The 21,485-nt window shown below is 33.9% G+C and overlaps 1 protein-coding gene across 1 annotated transcript in view; it reads right to left on the reverse strand.

Annotated features, from left to right (window-relative positions):
• Positions 1–18,428, reverse strand: part of LOC110094761 (vacuolar fusion protein CCZ1 homolog) — a gene marked incomplete at its 5' end in the record, with an annotated part of 33,711 nt that extends 15,283 nt beyond the window's left edge. Inside the window, 5 exon segments of the mRNA XM_020820082.2 lie at positions 423–532; positions 733–916; positions 5,553–5,646; positions 13,292–13,494; positions 18,310–18,428. Coding sequence (XP_020675741.1) covers positions 423–532; positions 733–916; positions 5,553–5,646; positions 13,292–13,494; positions 18,310–18,321 — 603 coding nt within the window.
• Between the last annotated feature and the right edge of the window lie 3,057 nt (positions 18,429–21,485).

The following is a 21,485-nucleotide window of genomic DNA, read 5'->3' on the forward strand; positions in this document are numbered from 1 at the left end:
CTCCTGTTTTTGTCTGTTTTTTGGCTGTTTCCTGCTGTGGACAGCAATAAATCTGCTGCAGTTTACTGATTTTGGCTAGGAACACTTGTGAATCCTAGTGTTTCCTATCATTAACTTCTACAGCAATGCAGTCTCGGAAGTCTAACTTAATGTTGCATCATCTTGAGTGGAAATGCCCTTTCAAATTGCCACTAGAAATAGCACATATTATCTATAAGGATGACAGTCTGCTTTCACGCTTTTTTCTTTAAGTCACTGAAGATGTATAAGCTTAAATAAATCAATGAAAAAAGAAACATAAATATGTAAGCATTCAATCCATCCACGTAAACAGTGCAAACAAAATAAATTCTCTAGCATTTGCAGAATTTTCAAGATCCAGAAGAACAGATAATTTGTAAATGTTAACTGATTCATTCTACCTGAATTTCAATTGCCATATCCCTTGATATTGTAAGCATTTGAACAGTTCCTCGTTCCTTCAAGCATTCACGAAAGGAAGGCAACTGAATTTTTTTACCAATAGTAAAATCTGTTTCAAAAACATCAGCTAATAGTTAATCAGCTTTGGAGCAACAGTGAAAAAAAAAAAAAGCCTTGCAAAATCCCCGCCACCACCTAAAAACAAGAAGAAGAAAAAAAGAGACAAGCAGGAAATTTCTTTATTGAAGTAAATCAATGAAATGACGGAACTTGCAGTTAAACTTTTCAGAATGTCACAAATAGGTTTACCAGTTAGATAGTCAGTGAAAAAGTAATACAAATGAGTGCGCGCAAATTCACCACTTGGTTGTTTATCAATTAAAGTTTTCAGAGAACCATGAAACATGACAAAAAGGGAGTGTGTTTCCTTTAACACTCCACGCAAGGCTTCAGATCTCCAAACAGATTCGGCATATTTACTTTTCTCAACAACCTGAAGATAAGAGACATCATCACTTCATTTCAAATAGCGAAAAAAGAAGTATATATAGATGTCATAACAAGCGAAGGTGCAAAAAGAGGTCCATAATAATTTTCTGGAGCATGAGAATTGAGAAATAATAATAAGAAAGATTAAAAAAATTGCTGATAAGCATAGGAGAATGTATCTTACCAACAAACAAGTCACAGAAAAATAAATAAATTTATTTATTGGCATAAATAGTGGTCAGCTTGGCTATTTGTGGGATTGCAAAGCTGGTCACCCATCAAGCCATCCATTATTGGCAATCTATGGGGCCTCAACGGACGAAAAACCCACTCAGAATTTGAGGGAAATAAATGCGTGAAGGGTGAATATCTTCATTTATTTTCAACGTAATTATCAATTATAATATAAAGTGTTGTTGTACAAACAAAAGGCAAAACCTCAATAAAATACCAACATTCAAATCATTTGTCCTCTCTTCATGATACCAAGCATTAGCAACAGAGTTTGAGTTTTTTTTCCTAAGGTTTTCCCTAAAGTCCAAAATCCTCTATACCAAGTACTGTCCTCCTCCACAACCAACTGTTCGACACCTGAACTCCACATCAAACCACATCCAACTACCGTTGCAAGCACCTAATTCAGAGTTAGAAAATCATTTTACGTTAATGGAAAAATGTCTTCTATAGCAGAAGTTTTGGACCAATGAAATGGTCCTGATCAAACCGTTGTGCATGAGTACCAAGACTCTCAATCGACATTCAAATTGAATGGAAGAAATTATCATATTTGGTCCTAGATTGTGAAACCTTTCTCAAAGGAATGGAAAATTTGAGACACCTTATTGGCTCCATATCGAGTGAAGACGATCTCAATTTTGACACATGTGATATAAAAAAAATTCATCAATTATATCCTAGCTATGGAGTTCAAATATACCAAAAGTCAGCTGAAGGATATTAACACAGTAAGATATAATAGAAATGGAATACTTGAAAAGTATGAAGTTAGAATCATGGCAAAAGGCTGCACTCAAACATTTAAAGTGGATTATGGAGAAACTTTTACACCAATCACAAAGCTAAACACTATCTAAATACTTCTATCTTTGGTGGTCAACCTCAACCGACCCTTGCAACAATTGAATGTAAAAAATAAATAAATAAATAAATAAATAATCTTACATAGTGAAATAGAAGAAGAAGTCACTATGGAAGATCCAATACATTTTAATAGAAATTTCAATACTAACCATTTATGTAGGTTGAAGAAAGTTCTCTAAGGGCTCAAGCAATCCCAAAAGCATGGTTTAAGAGATTTATCAAAGCCACGGAAAAGATGAAATTCAAACAAGTCTAGGAGATCACACTCTATTTATAAGGAAATCCAATGAATGCAAAATTATAGTTCTCATAATGTATGTGAATTACAATTTTTTTTTTTTTATGTATGTGAATTACATGATATTCATAATAGGAGATGATATGAGGGAAATAAAAATAGTGAAATATCAGCATTTTAAAGATTTAGAAGTCAAAGATTTAGGAAGACTCAAATATTTCTTTAGAATAGAAGTGACCCTTAAAAGGCTAGGATATTTATCACTAAACGAAAATATATCCTTGACCTACAAAATAACATAGATATGCTGCGATGCAAGCCCTCAAAAGTTTCAATTGATTACTGTCACGCACTTTGACACGAGCAATATCCCAAAGTTGACAAAAGGATGTATCAAAGATTGACTGGAAATCTCATCTGTCTTACCCGCATAAGACTAAACATAACCTATATAGCAAGTATTCTAAGTCAATTTATACATAATCCTGCATGCATCAACATGCAACATACAAATACCTCAAAGCAACACGAGAAAAAAGAATCTGACTCAAAAAGGAATATAATGCTTTGTTTAGAAGCATACACTGATACTAATTGGACCCCTTAAAGATAAAAGCTTTCCTACTGATTATTACAATTTTAGAAGTGATAAAATAATCACTTAGAGAAGCAAGAAGCCATTAGTGGTCGCCAAATCTAGAACCAAAATTGATTTCTTGGTAATGGCCCAAAGGATTTGTGAACTATTATGTATCAAAATTATCTTGGATAAGTTAGGAATAAAATGAAAAGGTATTATGAAGCTATGATGTGACAACAAATCAGCCATCAACATCACGTGTAATCCAGTCCAACATGATCAAATCAAATGATAAAAATTGATAGACACTTCATCAAAGAAAAATTAGAAGGTAGGCTAACAAGCATCAAATATGCTCAAACACAAACAATTTGTTTCATCCTAACCAAAGAACAACCAAGCACCACATTCCAAAATATTACCTACGAATTAGACATGAAAAATTTCTACTATACAGCTTGAGAAGTATTGGCGCAATAGCCGCCAACTTGGCAAACTATGGAATTGTAAAACTGGCTGCCAATCTTCCCGTCTATTATTGGAAATTTGTGGGCCTCAAGGGGCAGAAATCCATTTCTAATTTCAGTAAAATAAATGTGCACAAGCTATAAAATATCTTTATTTTCAATATAATTAGTAGATTTCATAGGTAGAGATTACCAATTGTAATCTAGAATCCTACGGTATAAATAAAGGGGCAAAACCGCAATGAAATGTATACAATATTCAAATTGTTTCCCCTCTCTTCAGTACCATGGTGCAATTAAATTGCACTTGATAACATGGGAATTAAAGCACACAAAGATAGGCAAAGCACGTGCAATAACCAGGTCACTTACATAAGGCTAGATGAAAACTCAAACCAAAATTGCAAAGGATTTAAGTAAGGGCAAAGCCGTACCTTTTATAAATGAAGGCGTGATTTATGTTCTGTGAATCCATTTAAGATACATGCTAATTTATATAGTAAATGATACTCAAAATGCTGTTCACATTAATGTCACCATCATATCATTATAATTCACTCTGAAGAACTTTATAAACCATCTTCAAGCTCCTTGACTAAGGTAATCTATGCAGTGAAGTATTACATAAAGTGAAAAAAATGAAAGCTTGATAATTTCTAGTATCTATTAAGAATATCACTGTTTTGTGTTGCCATGAATGGCATTTTGGGAGATATCCTTGGGTATTTTCACCATATACTCTATCTTAAAAAATGAAAAGGTTTCAAAGATTGGCAGTTATCCAAAGAATAAACATAAATAAAGAGAATCACATGACAATGACAGGGTATTATAAATGCATAATCCTTAGCCATTCAATTGGTTCTAAACATAGAAGAGTGTAAATTCAGTAGCCAAGTTCACCAGGGGATTTGTCAATATCATGAATGCAATCTTAAATAGAAATTCGGATATTTTAATTTTTTTTCCTTCACCAATAACCTCAAAGAATTTGGCCTTAGCAGTAAGGAAGGAGTAAGATGAAAGAAAAAACGGGCTAATAAGTCTTCCATACTCTCGCAAAACCCTAATTTGGTTTAACTCTACAAATTCACATTTTTTCCTTAAAATTCCTACATAATTACATGTACTCTTTATGTTCATATTTTTCTTGAGTTGACGCAAAGAAGCTTACTTTACAGTATGTTTCTTTGCACAAGAATGGCATAAAATAGTTCTAAATATCTTATTTTAACGGGCACTGTTTTGAATGTATTTCATAAGAACTTATCTGCGTATGAAGCAATAATTGTCTAAAGCTTAAATCTGTTGCTGAAATTTGGGAATCCATAGATATTATCGTAGAAGGGCATGTAAAGTAAAAATAAGCATGTAAAGAGCTATTTATTGTCAAAATCTCAGTCATCCCTTCGCATTTGATCCCACGGTCAGGATGAGAATCCGTGGGAGGCTCACTTGAATCACGCCAATATCCTTCTATATTTGGGTAGCTGAATTAGGAATGATTATATTGAGGCAATTATGTATCAATTAGACGTTATTTATTTCTTTATCAAGACATCTTGTATAAATCTATAAATAGGGATAATTTTGTATAATAAGTAGAAGGTATTTTTACCTTTCTCAAATTCTATGAATTCTAACATTTATAAAAGATGAAATATGAACTGAACTTTCCATTCCAATAGGGCAATCCAGCCTGTTAGCCATCAGATCAGAACAATGGTTCAGAATGAAATTAAAGTAGAGAACATTTGCTGCATCTACTTTACATTCCAGAAATACATATATCCTAGGAGTTGGATGTATAGAAAACATTATAAGTTTGCTCCAAACAGGCACTAGAAAATCATAGTAAATAGGAAATAATCTAAGTTAATGGGGACCTTCTAAGAGAAGTGAACAGTGAAGCCACCTGAAGATTGAAGGATTATCTTCTTTTGCAACCAATGAGCGGACTAATAAGACCACAAAGTATGAAAAATACAATAAGCCTCTTTTTTAGCAGAAATCATTTATAAATGAAGTTGTTTACATTAATATGCTTCTGATATTTTGAACAACAGCAAGAAAAACAAATAAGATGCAAACAAATCCAAATTTGAAAATGGGATAGTATTTCTGAAAGTCCGCAACCTATAAAACCCAGACACATGGTATGAAAAAACAGGCAAGCATATTTGTTAGAATATATGTAGCATGAGATCACTAATGCAAATAACTGGGAACACTCTTTCATTATATGGATATATACCATAATCATCCATATATCAGGCTCCGCCTCATAGAACACATGTGAGTGCCTTTCTGCCTCTATGACCTCGCAAGCAGCCTCTGGAGAAAAAATTCTACAAAAAGATTGGTTAAGTGCCTTGTTATCAAATGAACGATGTGATAACCCAGTAATGCTAGTTGATAAAAACTCGGGAAAAATAAGTAAATGAAATGTCAATAACAACAGAAACAACACCCTTTTAATATATAGGATTTTTTCAAACTCAAATAAAAAAAAATATAAAAACATATCATAGTGTAATGATATAAAGAAGAAATTTGTGAGATGATATAAATAGGCTGGTAAATGCGACAGATCGTAAATGGAATTTGGATTAACTGAACAAGCAAAATTATGATATGGCGAAGTTTGATGGCACAAGAAACTTTAGATTGTTGAGAACCAAAATGAGAGTTGTGCTTGCCCAACAAAATCATAAGAAAGCATTTTTGGTTTTCCCTATAAAATGAGTGAGAAGAAACAAAAGACATGAATGAGAAAACTCTCACGAAGACTGATGGAGCACAAGTCAACTAGTTAGCCCAAAAATGAATATATTTTTACAGAACAATAAAAAAGAATTAAACAAGACAACAAAAGATGTGCACCAAATCTATTTTCATGCTTTTTTTAGGCTCTTCTTTTGTTTTAGGTCAAATTTCTCTTATTTCTTTAGTAAACCTTAAATAGGATTAATTATCCTCATTAGACAATAATATGCTTGACATTAAATATTTTGCTAGGATTAAATCTGATTTTAGATGAGATTATATTTGAATTTAAAGTATTTGTATTTAGTCTTATCCTTATAAACCCTATTTTTATAAATAGGAATTGATTGCCTATATTTTTTATTAGCAATTGATAATTGAATAGATATAGATTATTCGTGTAACCAATTGAGTGTTCTTTAAATCCAAGTTGCTATGCGAACTTTCTCCTCAATCTATTTTAGCATCAAAGGAAATCTCCTGTGATTTTAGTCATCATTTCAATTTTTGTTGCTTTTATCCTTTCTTTCCTATAATAACACTCACAATTATCATTTTTCTGTTTATGCATTCCTTTCCTAAAACTGGCCCTATGCCTCTGATTTCTCATCTCGCACCCAAACCACATTTTATCCAAATATATTTCACAATAAATCTTTTCATGTCAAACAACTTGACATGAATACATAACTCTCTCTCCCTATGCCTCTGATCATATGGCCCCTAATTCCGTGGATCCATATCTCACACATGTGTTGCTTGTTTCATCCATGCACCATGCATGTGTTTGTATCCACAATGGTTGCTCCCCCACTTTCCATGGCTTCTCTGCACTCAAATCCCACATCATGACACTGAACTTCCCGCATTGACACATGTTTTGTTTATTTGTAGTTACGACCTACAAGCCACAGCTGCTCCCAACTGCATCCAACCATTAACCCCCATCTTTCATAAGAGCACATGACTCACAACATCATCATAACCTATAGCTATAGCAATAACATAAGCAAATCAATATGAAAGGGTTGCGTCCTTCACTCCCATCTGACTCATCTCTGAAAACTACTATCAATAACCATTAGCATCAACGCCTTTATTGAATAAATCTTCCACAACATGTGAAATCTTATCATAATACCTCATCTGCAGCCTCTCACATACAGTATACGATCTAGTAAAATCTTGCACCAGCCATGATGTGTTATCATTACAATATGATCATTTGAATAACAATAAGCATGAAAAATAAATTTTAATATTTATTTAGCTTTTAAAATGGTTTACAGTAATTGTATAAAAAGAAAATACCCACTTTCATTATATTTTTAATTATCTAGTGTTCCAAAAAATTTACAAAAGGCTTATGACATCCAATTATAATTTCTGCAAATTATCATATTTCCACAGATTTAAATATATATTATTTTTTATTTTATAAAGAGATTTTAAACAAAATTTCCTAATATAACTTTAAGAAATTCATTAACTCTCTTCATGTCCATGTGTCAAATGGCATAAATGCCCATCTATTTTTCAAATGGCAGACAAGAATGATGTTCTTAAGTCCCATTTGCCATTTTTTAATAAAAATTTCATAAATATATTTTACAAAATTATTTTTCTCAGTAAGCCTAAAAGGTATTTGTCCTTTTGACCAAACAACCTGACTACCCCTTCACTTTACATATACATAATTACATAACATGCAAGAGTGTGATCAAAACAGTCCATCAATTCTTTCTGAGGGACCAAAATAGCCCCCAATTCTTTAAAATGGGACATTTTTTCCTAACATTTAATATTGATGTTAATGGAGTTAAATATAAGGGTATTTTGGTTATTTTTTAATTAGACTATTTATTAAATATAATTTCCAAGTAATTGTAATTTTTTCAATAAATTTTATTAAATTTTTCTTTAATAAAAAAATTAATAATAATTTTAGTTTTAATTTTAAAATTTTTATCATGCCTCTATAGCATTCCAAATTATTTTGCAAGTCATAGAGAGATTAGAAGACAGGTGACGGTGAGGAGGAAAGGAAGAAGGAAAAGGACAAAGAGAGCAAGTCATTTTTTATGGAAAATCATTTAGTAAATCAAAATTTCACCAAATTAAAGTATTAAACCTTTAACCTAGTTTAGGAAGCATATTTTCTTCTTCTGTGATATCTTTATATTTGATCACATAATTTATAGTATGGTTGAGATGAATGATGTATTTTATATGAATGTGAAGTGTATTGGAAGTAGAAAATAGCAAAACAAAGAGAAGAAAAGCATAAGAACTCAAGACAATGGATGTTTTTTGGATTTATTCTTCAAAAGCAAGCAAGATACAATTGATCTATTATTCGAGAGGCAGATTGGATCTCCCAGCTCTCCTAGATGCCGCTAGGAAGCTCTCAATAATCCCCCAAAAACCCTAGAATCAGCCCTAAAATAAGCCTCCTTAATTCCCCCAAAACAACCATCTTTACTTAATTCACTCCCTATTTTGAATTCAAATCCCTCTCATTAATTTCTCAATCCTTCTTTTTACATATGTAATGATAGATTTAATGGGGCCCCATAAGGAGAGACGAATCCCTACTGCCCTCTCCTATATCAATACTCCACTCCCCAAAATGTACCTTGTCCTCAAGGTGGAAGGTAGGGAATTATCTCCTGATTATCTAGTATGGCTCCCACGTGGCATCATGCTCTAGCAGATCCTTCCACTTGATTAGCACCTCATGTGCCCCCTATCTCCCCTCTACGCACACTCGCTACTTCCAGGAGTTCTAAAATGACCTCCATGTCCTCTATCAAAATCGAGGCTAGAGAAGATGATGTATGCTCTCATATCGCCTTCCTTAGCTATGAGACATGAAAAACTGGGTGCAAAGCTGATGAAGGTGGTAGCCTCAGTTGATAGGCTACTAGTCCAATACACTCAATAACCTCATAAGGCCCAAAGTACAGCAGGGATAATTTCTCATTCCTCTTTCTGACTAGTGTTTTCTATCTGTAGAGCCTTAATTTTAAGTAAACCATATCTCCTGGCTCGAAGTTTACTTCTCTCATGTGCTCATCAGGCTTCCTTTTTATGATATGTTGGGCTCTCAACAAATATCTCTTTAGCTCAGATAATACCATGTCCATCTCCTCTAAGTACTGCTCAATGTTGGACACAAATGTAGTGCTCTGCCCATAATGAATTAGATGGGGTGGATCTCTCCCATAGAGAATCCTGAAAGGAGTGGTCTTTATTGTTGAATGATACGAGGTATTGTACCAATATTCTACCCACGCAATCCTCTTTGACCAACTCTTCGGAATGCCGGATACAAAGCATCTCAAATAGGTCTCTACATTTCTGTTGACCACTTTTGTATGGGAGATGGTATGTTGTGCTTCTCTTCAAGACTATCACCTGTAAATGAAACAACTCCTTTTAGAAGTGGCTAAGAAACACCTTGTCCCTATCTGATACAATGGATTATGGAAATCCATACAAGCGCACCACCTCTCGTATAAAAATAGTAGCCATAGAGACCATAATGTAAGGGTGTTTCAAAGGGATGAAGTGTGTATATTTGCTCAAATGATCCATTACTACCATTATCATAAAAATCCCTCTGAACATGGCAACCCCTCGATGAAATCCACCGTCACCTCCTCCCACACCCTCTCTGGTAGAGCTAGCGGCTGTAGTAACGCTCCCGGTGTCATGGCCAAGTATTTGTGCCTCTAGCACACATCACATCTCGCTACCCAATCCTCTACATCGCGGCGCATCCCCACCCAATATAGTTCTGCTGATAGCCGGCTGTAGGTGAGCTCCTGAATGTCCTCCAACCGTGCTACCATGAAACTCCTGCAATAACTTAGGGAATTATCTCAAACCCCTTGGTAACATATGGAATTCCATTACAACAAACTTTAAATGATGTCCACAAGATAGCTACTCAAATTGAAACATCATTTGTTTGAAAAGCATTCATTAATCATTTCTAAAACGCAAAAAAGAACAGAAGGCATGTGCTGATAAGTGAACAACCAATCCTACAAATATACCTAAATCAGCATCTAGTCCAAAATTTATGGCAGAACCCAATGAAGATATTGAAGAAAATGATCGTCTTTTATATCAATTAGAGCACTACTTGATGAAAAAAAATGTGAATTAGAACTTAATACCGAATGAAGTCATGAATATATACTACACACCTGCATCATTTATATGTTTGCATGAACATTTGCATAAGGATCAAGGTGATAAAAAAATGTCAATGGCTTATAATAATGATGGTCTCAGTGATAATGCTAAGTTTCATGATTATTATCAAGATCATAGTAATTTATGCTTTGAATTGATCCATGTCCCTTATGTTGTTCACTATTTGACTATTTGCAATCAAGGTTTTAAATTGCGTAAATAAGCCTCGAGGCGTTTTACGTCCGTGAGGCGAGGCGTAAGCCTCACCGATGAAGAATTGCGTAAATGAGAATTTAAGGGTTTCAGCAAGTAAAAAATAGTAAGATTCTATCATACAATAAAAACATCTAAATGACAATTAAAATTAGGGGAAAGTAAGAAAATAAATGCAATAAAATCATGCCCCAAAGTACAAAACCACAAAATATTAGTCTATCAAAACTCCCAAAGTACAATTAAGAAAGAACATATATAATCCAATCATGTCCCATCACTAAATGGGTCTTCAAGGGAATCTTCTCACCCCTTCCTCCTCTCCTATAGAGTCCAATGTCTTCCAATCAAAGCATGCACTCATGAACAAGTAGACTAACACTAACAACTATTACTAAAGATGATGAATAGAACAATATGCCGAACTGTCGCGGGGTCAAGGGGCAGCACCCCTGCAAGAGTTTCCGGGGGCAGCGCCCCCAGAACAAAATTTTATTGTAAGAGTAATTTTGAAGTTCTATTTGTTTTTGAAGTTCGTAAGTTGTTTTTATGGGAAGATACTGAGTGGTACCGAGCATGTTCCTTAGCAGTACCGAGCATGTACCTAGCGGTACTTAGCAGTACCGAGCATGTACCTAGCAGTACCGAGCAAATACCTAGCTGTACCGAGCATATATTGAGCGGTACCGAGCATGTACCGAGCATATACTGAGCGGTACCGAGCATGTACCTAGCAGTACCGAGCAAATACCTAGCTATACCGAGCATATACTGAGCGGTACCGAGCATATACTGAGTGATACTAAGCATATATTTGAGGCGTACGCCTCAGCCAGAATTGCGCAATTGCGCCTCTGAGGCGCGCCTCAGTTCAAGTGAGGCGTACGCCTCTGCCAGGAGAGGAATTGCGTAAGCCTCGAGGCGGTTTTGGGTCAAATTGCGCAGAGGCGCGCCTCAAGGCGTGCCTCTTATTGCGCAATTTTAAACAGAGTTTGCAATGATAAACTTTGCAAACTCTGCATCATCATGGAATCAATTACCCAAATGTCTTACTCCTATGATGTGAGACTTCTAGGTGTTGTGCTTAATATATCTATTGATTACTATGCATTGGTATCAAAAACAGCCAACAAATAAAGAAAAATTCAGCAAACCGCAGATTTTTATTGATAAGAAACCAAATATGAACAAGCAAGATAAAATGGTCCTCTTTTAAGAGGAGGACCTTCTCTCCCAAATTTTAGACATCGCTAGAATCCCTCACAAAACAGTGGACAGCAAACACTCACAAAACTCATCAATAGCATGATCCTAAAACCCTAGACAACTCCCCCTTAAATAACCCTAGAACACAATAACCATAACTTAAATAGAACCTTCCTAAATAGTTTAAATATAATTTAGGAAACCTTCTTAAACAGTTTAAATATAATTCATGAAACTTTCCTAAATAATTAAATATAATTTAGAAAATCTTCCTAAACAAAAAAAATTAGGAAACCTTCCTAAACAAATAAACATAATTTAGGAAACCTTCCTATACAAATTAAATATAATTTAGGAAACCTTCCTAAATAATTAAATATATTTTAGGAAAAATTCCTAAACAATTAAATAGCTTCATTCCTCCTCCTCACATAATGAATAATAGCTTCCCTGGGTCCCACAAGGTGGGTCCCCCTTGATGTATCATTGATTTGATTACTAATGCAATTTTCATGATCAAGCTTCTGTTGTCAGCTCAAGATGGTCTCAAGCTTATGCTCTTGTTTGTAGGTTTTTCAGCAATTAAGTTGTGCTTCAAATGGAACTAGCTGATCACCAAACATGGAAAAACACCATTAAGAATGACTATTGCAACTGTTTTAGTGTTGCTACCTCAATCATATCCTTCACTATTTCTCAAGGATCTTCAGGCCACATATGAAACTATGCAATGCCCCCTCTATGGCTTCCACCTGAAGCCTTCATGACCAGAGATCTTTACAAAGTGAGTGGTAGATTGATACAACACAATTCAGCTAATTAATTCGAAACAGATCATATTCAAAATGCGCCGACGGCTACAAAAAGAGTTGAACTAAACCCCACTTTCATGACTTTTTAGGTTTTTTATTTAAGTCAAATTTCTCTTATTACTATTAGAATTATATCATTAGATTTAATCGTCCACTTTGGATAACAATAGGCTTGAATATCAATATTTTGTAATGATTATATTGATTTTCGGATAAGACTTTGAAATTTTGAATTTGAATTAATTAGTTTTTTTCTTGTAACCCTATATTTGTAAATACAGATTGAAGATTTGTATTTTATATTGAAATTGATAAATAAATGAATAGAAATTATTTGGGAGATCAATTGAATGCTCTCTAGATTTAAATTGTATATGTAGATTTGCCCAACCAATGTACCCAAAGTTCCTTCTTCTTTCCCACCATCAAAAGATGTTTTGACCATACAAAAGGGTTGAGCTCATGTTGGACTTAGGTATGTGATTCCAAGCATACAAAATGAGGTTCAAATGCATGAAACCATAGTTTTAATCAGGGTAATTAAAATCAGATGCAAACCATTGAACCATCAACAGCAGCTAAAAAAAAAAAAAAAAAAAAAAAAAAAAGAACACCGACAAGGAACCATTATCATTGAATCAATTTCTTAAGTTTTGAGTGTTGAAGTAGATTATTGCATACTGCAGTGGATGTGTTACTCAAGCTTGAATAGCTAAGATGTTTTGAAAAGGTAAAAAAAGGAACTTCCAATCATAGTGTGGGTGCATTAGCATTAACAAAATATCATACAGACCTTGTAAATGTAATTATTCCTTCACAAAGTCCAATTACAGATAGCTGTGATGAGTAGGGGCACTCGGACGGATAAAAGAACAATATCTTGTCAAGCTCTTGACCTTCATGCTGCCCCCTTCTTGAGTCAAAAATACAAAATTGGATCCCTTCGTTAGCAATATTTGCTGATGACAATCCCATTGAACGCTCTGTGTAGTCTCCCTGGCGATAGGCAAAGAACAAAATCTTCTTATTTAACATTAGACAACAAACAACAAATGATGAAATGAAATGACTAATTAGCATGTCAAAGCCAATCTTATTCTAGCTTTCTTAGAGGACCTTTCCTCGAAATGAATCAAAAGCAAGTAAAAGACAGCAGTAACCTTCCAAAAGCAATAATTAACAAACTAGATATTTCAAGTTCAAATATCCTCCATGAAAGAACTCAACCATAAAATCAGGAGTAAATTTCAATGGATCTGAGAATGGACGAAGAAGAATAAAGGTACAAATATTACAAAAATCATATTAGTTTAATTTGGATCAATAATCCGTAATGAAGTTGATGGAGAAGCAAATATGCTCACGTGAATGGGAAGATGTTGAGAAAGCATATCCGCGCCACAGAATTTCTCATGAAAGATTGGAAAACGAAGATACAAATGGAACTGAGGGCTGCTTGGTGCTGAGAAAATGCGAGAGATAGCAATTACCTGCCAGTGAGCTCTCCACGGATCTCCACAAGGATGATTAAATAGTTTTTTATCAGAGCAGTTTGTTTTTGTGGGTTCAACCCTAAGCTATTAAAGTACTAATGACCAGCGTGTTGTGTAGTTGCTTTCAAAATTCTAGTTTCAAGAAGTTTCAAGTTTGTTATGTGCTAAGTAATACTGAATTGCTTGTTGGAAGTTTCAACCTTTTGGTATTATGAGTTATGAAGTTTCCTACAAATTGTCACTCACAAAAGTGCATTGCCAGGACCATAGAACCAGCTTAGTTTTAGGCAATATTTTTGGTCCCCCATAAACTGTTTAACAAAGAGGTTGAGTTGTTTTCCTAGATAAAGCCAGAACCAATAGGACCCAAAGCAAGGTGCAACCAGTTTATCAGTCTTAAACAAAGCAGTTTATCAGTCTTAAACAAAGCATAAGTAACCTGCTTTCCCCAGTTTTTCTTCCCCATATATATGAAGGTTATTGTAATCCCATAGTTAGCAAACGTGTCATTTGATGTTATCTAAACACCATTATAGGACTTTTGATCAGTTTCTACCTTCAAGATTAGAGTAACCTACATAACATTACCTACAACAACAGCAACAACAAGCCTTAATCCCACCACATGCTCAGATTAAATTAATCTTCATAACACTTGAATAGAATGCTATTTAAATTACAATAATTATTTCAAAAAACTAATCAATCATATTGCTATCTTAAGAAAGCTTTTTTCTGAATAATATTAAGCAAAATAATCCATAAATCATAAATGCTTTACACTTGTCCAAGAGTTTCACCATCCTCAATCCTTGTGGAGATTGATTGAGCTGTCACCGGGAACTAATCTATTTTTGTATTTTATCGGGCAATGGACCTATGAAGTCCTAAAATTCCATTTGCAAACACTTCCTCCAATCTTTCAGAAGAAATTCATCTTTCCAGGTGAGCTTCCCAAGATCTTCTCCATTCTCATGAGCAGGCTGCACATATTTATTTTTTTCCCTCCGTTTCAATCCAAAAAGATTCAAATTAGTTTAACATGCTTTTCAAAATCTCTGCAACTTTCTATCACCTCTGTTATCCACTTTGTTTGAATTTGCTCATGAATGTAGAGTGCTCTAATGAAGGAAGCAAAAACACAATAATCTAGTTCTAAAATAAAAGTTTAAAGGCTAATTGCTGTCTTAACTTTTAAATCAAAATGATTCTTAGTTTGAAATGCATCTAGAATGCATCTACTATAGGAATGCATTGAATTTTTTTCTATTTACAATAAGCTATTTGGTTAGATATATAAAACTATTTATCTGATAAGATGAAAAATAAATTGAAGTTTATTTTGAAGCCAGATTTAGGAATGAAGCAAAGCAATGTGCTGGCTTGTGCATCACTAACTGTGAATCAAAAACTCATAGCAAAGCAGATATGTCACACCTGTTTGTCGTGTTGCATCAAAGTGTTGAGTGCATGGATCCTGCTTAGAGCAAAAACCTCGTTCAAATTTCATAATTCAGTCCAGCATCTGCCATAGTAACTAAGCACGACCATTTGCTTCTCACTATTTTTCATAAACATTGGTTCTCCTTTCTACCTTGCTAGAGCTAATCACTTATTGGTAGTTCTTTCTCCTTACTCTCACTCCCTCGCTAGTTCTCATACCATTTTCACTAGTTTTGCTGTCGGCACTAGAATCTTCTCACATACAAGCTTCTTTTCCAAAATAGTTCTTGATGCCACATCCTAATACTTTCCCTCACTTTACACTGCCTTTGTATCAGTCTCTATCCGATAAGTCAATGTCACGATTATGTCCTTGATTTTTAAGTATTCTTATGTTACTTCATTATATATATATAGCCTTTTATTAATTGAAAATTACTATTATGGAATATATCATTTTAACTGCTAATAAAATATTAATTTATGTAGTTTTAGCTAATTAAATAATTATTGTATGCACATAATTTATTCATATACGGTCTAAAACCAATGAACGCTTTAAGTTAAAGTGCCGCTTCGTTTTGTTCTTAGCTCAATGAAATAAAAAAGAGCCATTGTGCATTGTGTTACTTTTAGCGCTTTGAAAATAATAACATAAATGTAGTGAAATTAATTTTCATTTAATTTGATGTACAATTTGCATTCCACTACTCCAAGTGGATGAAATAGTAAGATAATATATGATATAAATTGGACTATTACCTGAACAACATATAAATAAAAAGCGAATACATAAAAATAAAAATTAAATATCATAAAAAATATTTAATTTTATAATTTGGCCAATAATATTTAAAAAATGATAGAAAAATCATTATCTTTTTTATTTTGATGACAGTTTGATCATTTCTCATGAAAATTACCAATTATATGATAGTAATATAAGTGATAAATCAAAAGGTCATATAGTAATTAAATCATTAAACTAATAAACTTATCACTATATTTTTCATAAAGTATATATTAAACTAATAAACTTATCATTATATTTTTAATAAAGCATATCACAACAACAAAAACATAAAGCCCTTATCCCCGTACGTGGGGTCGGCTACATGAATATTTTTCTCCACTGTGTCATATTAAGAGTCAATTCTTATTTAAATTTAATAAAAGTGTCATTTATAATACTTTCTAAGCAAATTTTTTTATGGTTTTTTTAAATTAATTTTTTATTCTTTTAACCAAATTTTTTTTATGTCTACCTCTACCTTTTTTAATATAGGTCAAATCTAATACATCTACAATCATAACCGAGCCACTAGAAAGATGATGTTTATGTGAACAAACCATCTAAAGTGAGTCTCTAATCTTATCTACCACTGGAGCTGCTCCAATCTTTTCACATATATACTCATTTTGCATTCTATATCTAAGTATATAGCCACTCATCCACCCGATCATCCTCATCACTGCAACACTTAAACTTAATTTTACGCTTTTCTTTTAATGGCCAATATTTTGTGCCATAAAGCATTGCAGGTCTCACTACCACCTTATAAAATTTTCCCTTAAAAAAAATTTCATGTGACTTGGAAATCATGGGATGTTAATCCAATATGCCATGGGGCTTGCAAATCATGGGTCAAATGATAGTTTATTTGTTAAATGACTATACTAATCTTTGTTTTGTCATAGATATTTAACATGAAATGTTCTATCATTACATATTTGATACTTTTTATGAGAAATAATTAAACTATTATAATATTTTAAAACACAAACATTTTTTATCATTTTTAAAATATTAGTGGCCAAATTGTAATGCAAAATAAAGTTGGAGGATATTTAGAATTCCTCCCTTAAAAATAATTGAGAGAGTGAATTACTAGCTGGCAATCGAAAACAAAATAAGTTTAAAAAAAAATACAATATATGCAATAACATAGAAATAAAATAAGGAATTCTTTCAAGCATCCTAAAATTAAAAAAAAAAATTAAGCAACGGAATTTCATTACCTATCACTGAAAAGGTTACATAAAATAGCAGTTATAAAGAACTGCCAGCCCAAAAAAAGGCAAAGAAAAAATTACATTGGATCAATACAGCATAAAAGGTGGGAGAAATATTTATCCAAAAGAAGAGTAGCAAGCACACATTCAAACACCAGTTAAGTCAAGAATGCCTAAGACATTAGGAGAGGTATTACATCTAGCATGAAATCATGTAAACCTGGAAGAATGAAGGAAAAAAATTTTAAATTTGTGCCAGTTGGATTAAAAATAAATTAGAACATTATCCACTAAACCAGATAAATTTTTGATGGACTCTTGTGGCTAAACAAAGCTTGAAGCGTCTACAACCTCTACATCAAAACACTATTGCTACCATTGGGAATATAGTAGTAGTATCATAGAGAGGAATGTGAGTAGAAATAACTGAGGGACCTCAATAGACTGACAAATAGATTTCCCAAAAATGGCTCTTGAAGTACAACAGGCCTGACAATCATATATGAAGATACCAAAGATGGGGGAGCAAGAGGAATACTGACATCCATGAAATCAACAGCAACTAAGGGAGGCGCAAATTCAAAATATGAGGCTAGAGTAAGTTCTAGAGCATGGAAACATTCCGCGTGAGGCAAGACTAAAGAAACAACTTTTGGCAAGTTGGTAGGTTCAATTTGATCATTAATATTTACCACAAATCTTATGTTTCCATAACATGATCAATAAAACTATCCTAAATAATAGGACTTCTATAAAATATTTTTTGTTATTCCATATGAGACTTAAAAGAGATCAACATATTCATAACAAAAAATTTGTAGGACAATGATATGAGGATAAACCCTCAAATTCCAATACTTGCCAAGAAATACATGTTGATGTGTCAAACCATATCTCTGTAGCCCCAATGAGTAGAAATGACTATTCCAACAAGAATATCGGCTGCATAAACTCGGAAGAGATGGAGATAGCAGTATCTAGCTGTAATTATTTGCCAATAATAAATCCCAATGAATATAGTATGCATTAATTAATTGAACATAGATGAAAGAAAATAACTCATACTAGGGTAATAGAAGGCTTCTCAAATGTAACAAAGTATAGAGATCACTTCAACATATGCATCGGGAGGCCATTCACGTAATATAAGACATCAGAAAAAGTCAAATATGCTTCCAATGATAGTTTAATGAGCACGTGAAGACAATCAAGAAGACTAGTAGAGAAATCACCAATTATCTGTAAATTAGACATTAAAAAAATAAATAATCTCCAAAATTGGGTAGATATGGGTAGATAAAGGCAATTTTACTAACCAAAATATAAGTAAATGGAGTAACCGTATCATAAATCTCAGCCTCAAAAAAATGAAAATGGATTTATCATGATAATAGCGAGTGATTTATCTCTAACATAATCTGAGTCAAGCTAAAAGAAAAAGAAAATCTGATAGACAAATCTGACTGCAAAAAATCCTTGCCCCTTAGGGTAACAACAAAGGAAAAAGTGGGAGCAATAGGCAAGGTAGGAACAATTGCAGTATGATCAAGTCAAATTGTAGGAACTATTTAACCAATGACATTCATGGGACACAAAAAGGAGCGGACCATGGAAGAACCAACATTAAACATAAAATAACTAGAAGAAGCTAAAATAAGGAGTAGATAAGTAGGCCATCACAAGGTTTAAAATTGCGTAACTACGCCTCGAGGCGGTTTTCGTCCGTGAGGCGAGGCGGTCTGAGGCGTAAGCCTCACGAACACAGAATTGCGTAAATGAAAAATTAAGGGTTTTAGCAGGAAAATAATAACAACATTGTACCTTACAATAAAAACATCTAAATTATATATGAAAATAGTGGAAAATAAGAAAGTAGATGCAATAAAATCATGTCCTAAAGTACAAAATCACAAAATATTAGTTTAACAAAACTCCCCCAATTGCCACCTAATCACCACTTAATACCTCATTAATGCCTTGCCCTCTCAGATTTTAATTTCAATTTTTGAAATCTGAATTTGAAATTAAATCTTTCCTTCTTTCTTATCAAGAATCTGAAATTAAACTTCAGATTTATTCCATCCACAAATTAACCTCACCCTCTCCCCTCTCTCCCTCCCAAACCGTGACCCCCATCTCCTCCCAAGTCCACGACCCAACCTTCTCCCCTCTCCACCCTTCTTCTCTCTTTGGTCTTCCTTCTCGTGCTCCCTCATCCCCATGCTTACAGTGCATGGCCGATCCTGAGGTCAACCACGATTTCGCATACAACGAGCAAGGGGAGATCGACATTTTCCTCTCCCCTTTCTACGAACCGGATTGGGAATACGACGTCACCGTCGAACACTACATCAACTGGATCGTGTATTTGCCTTGTAGGGACCATTGAGCTTCAACGACCAAGGACCACGTGGTCCCTCATCGGACGCTTCGTGCCTCCTCCAACTACGACAACCTTCCCAACAACTAAGATCCTCGGCTCGTCCTTCCTAGTTGTCACTTCATTTCTAGTATGGAAGATCTTCCTCCGCTCAGCCTAGATTCGTAGAGAGAGGGTTGATCCTCAAGGTGAATCGATCTTTTTGTTAACCGTCGGATTCTAGTTGACTAATCATTCAAATTACTTTTGTATAAGTTGTTATTTTACAGAACTTGCAAATTTAGTTGTAATTGAATGCCTAAACATCGTTTGCTTCTAAGAGCTTCCTTAAATTTTAATGTGAGACGCCTTAAGATTAATAGTATCATTGCTCCACAACTTTTATTAATTTCTTAAAACAATTCCTGGTTCCACATCAAAAACACAAAGAGGATCCTTGATGTTGGTGTCAACAAGCACGAGCGCAAGGGACAAAAGCAGACTGAAGACTCTAATGTTATTGTACACGCAACCTTGAAGAGAGAGTAGCAACAAACAAGGAGGAAGCTGCAAGGAATATTGAGGAATGATTGCGACCTAGACTATCAAGGAGATGAGCCCTATGCTACAGCTAGATAGAGTGGGGATGACAAGCCCAAGGGATTGGGTGACGACACAATAACAGTAAGAGCATGCGGGTGAGATTGAGGATATTGTTATGTGGAGGCATGATGAGCTGCATGCAATGATGATTGGGGGCACTGTCACAGCTTGCCGCAATATGACGGCAACCTGAGGATGACCTAGCACAAAAAGCCATCTTTCACAAAACAAAGCCTAAATCATTGCCTATGGGTTAAAAATGTTGAAGTTATACAGGAGGAAAATTGAATCCACACACCAATCTTGTACTAGTATTCAATTTGGAATAATCATAATGAATGAATTGTAGGAAATTTTTTAATATTTTCTATCAACCAAAAAGAGGCCTACTTAAATATTCCACTGAGTGGACGATTCACAATGCAGTAGTTACTATCCAAAAATGACCCTGGTAGGCTTTTGCTTCAACAATGATCAAGCGCAAATCAATCAAGCTAGGTTTAATTTGGGCCAATAGCCACCCAATACAATGCAACACCAAACCCAAGAAATGGAAATATAGATTCTTGCATATAATTGTAGTTCATAATTAGCATGCTTCATGAGAAAGTATCTTCTATATGAACTGTTTGTGAGGATCAATAAGCATATACATTTAGTTAGTCTTATAGGAAAATAAGAATGGAGTTATAAATAACATCACAAATCAAAATAATGATTGATCAATTAGCATCAGCACTTTCATAGAATAAGTTTCTTTTGTGCAAAAGTTTAACTAAAACACTTTACAAGTTTAAATTACAATGTAATGCACTTAGGTGATATGGCGGATACATATCCGGGGAACATATTGCATATCAGTGCCACTACAAATAATCAAAAGGAAGCTTATGCTTCCAATCTCATGTTCCAATTACACACAAGAATTGCATTGTTTCAAAGGAAACAATAAAATTATGACGCTAAATCAGTTGAATCAAAATAACTCTATCCTACAATTTAATATCGCAATAACTATCAAATCACAAATATATATATATATATATATATATATATATATATATATATATATATAT

Source organism: Dendrobium catenatum, unplaced genomic scaffold (assembly GCF_001605985.2).
Source record: "Dendrobium catenatum unplaced genomic scaffold, ASM160598v2 fragScaff_scaffold_659, whole genome shotgun sequence".
Lineage (NCBI taxonomy): Eukaryota > Viridiplantae > Streptophyta > Magnoliopsida > Asparagales > Orchidaceae > Dendrobium > Dendrobium catenatum.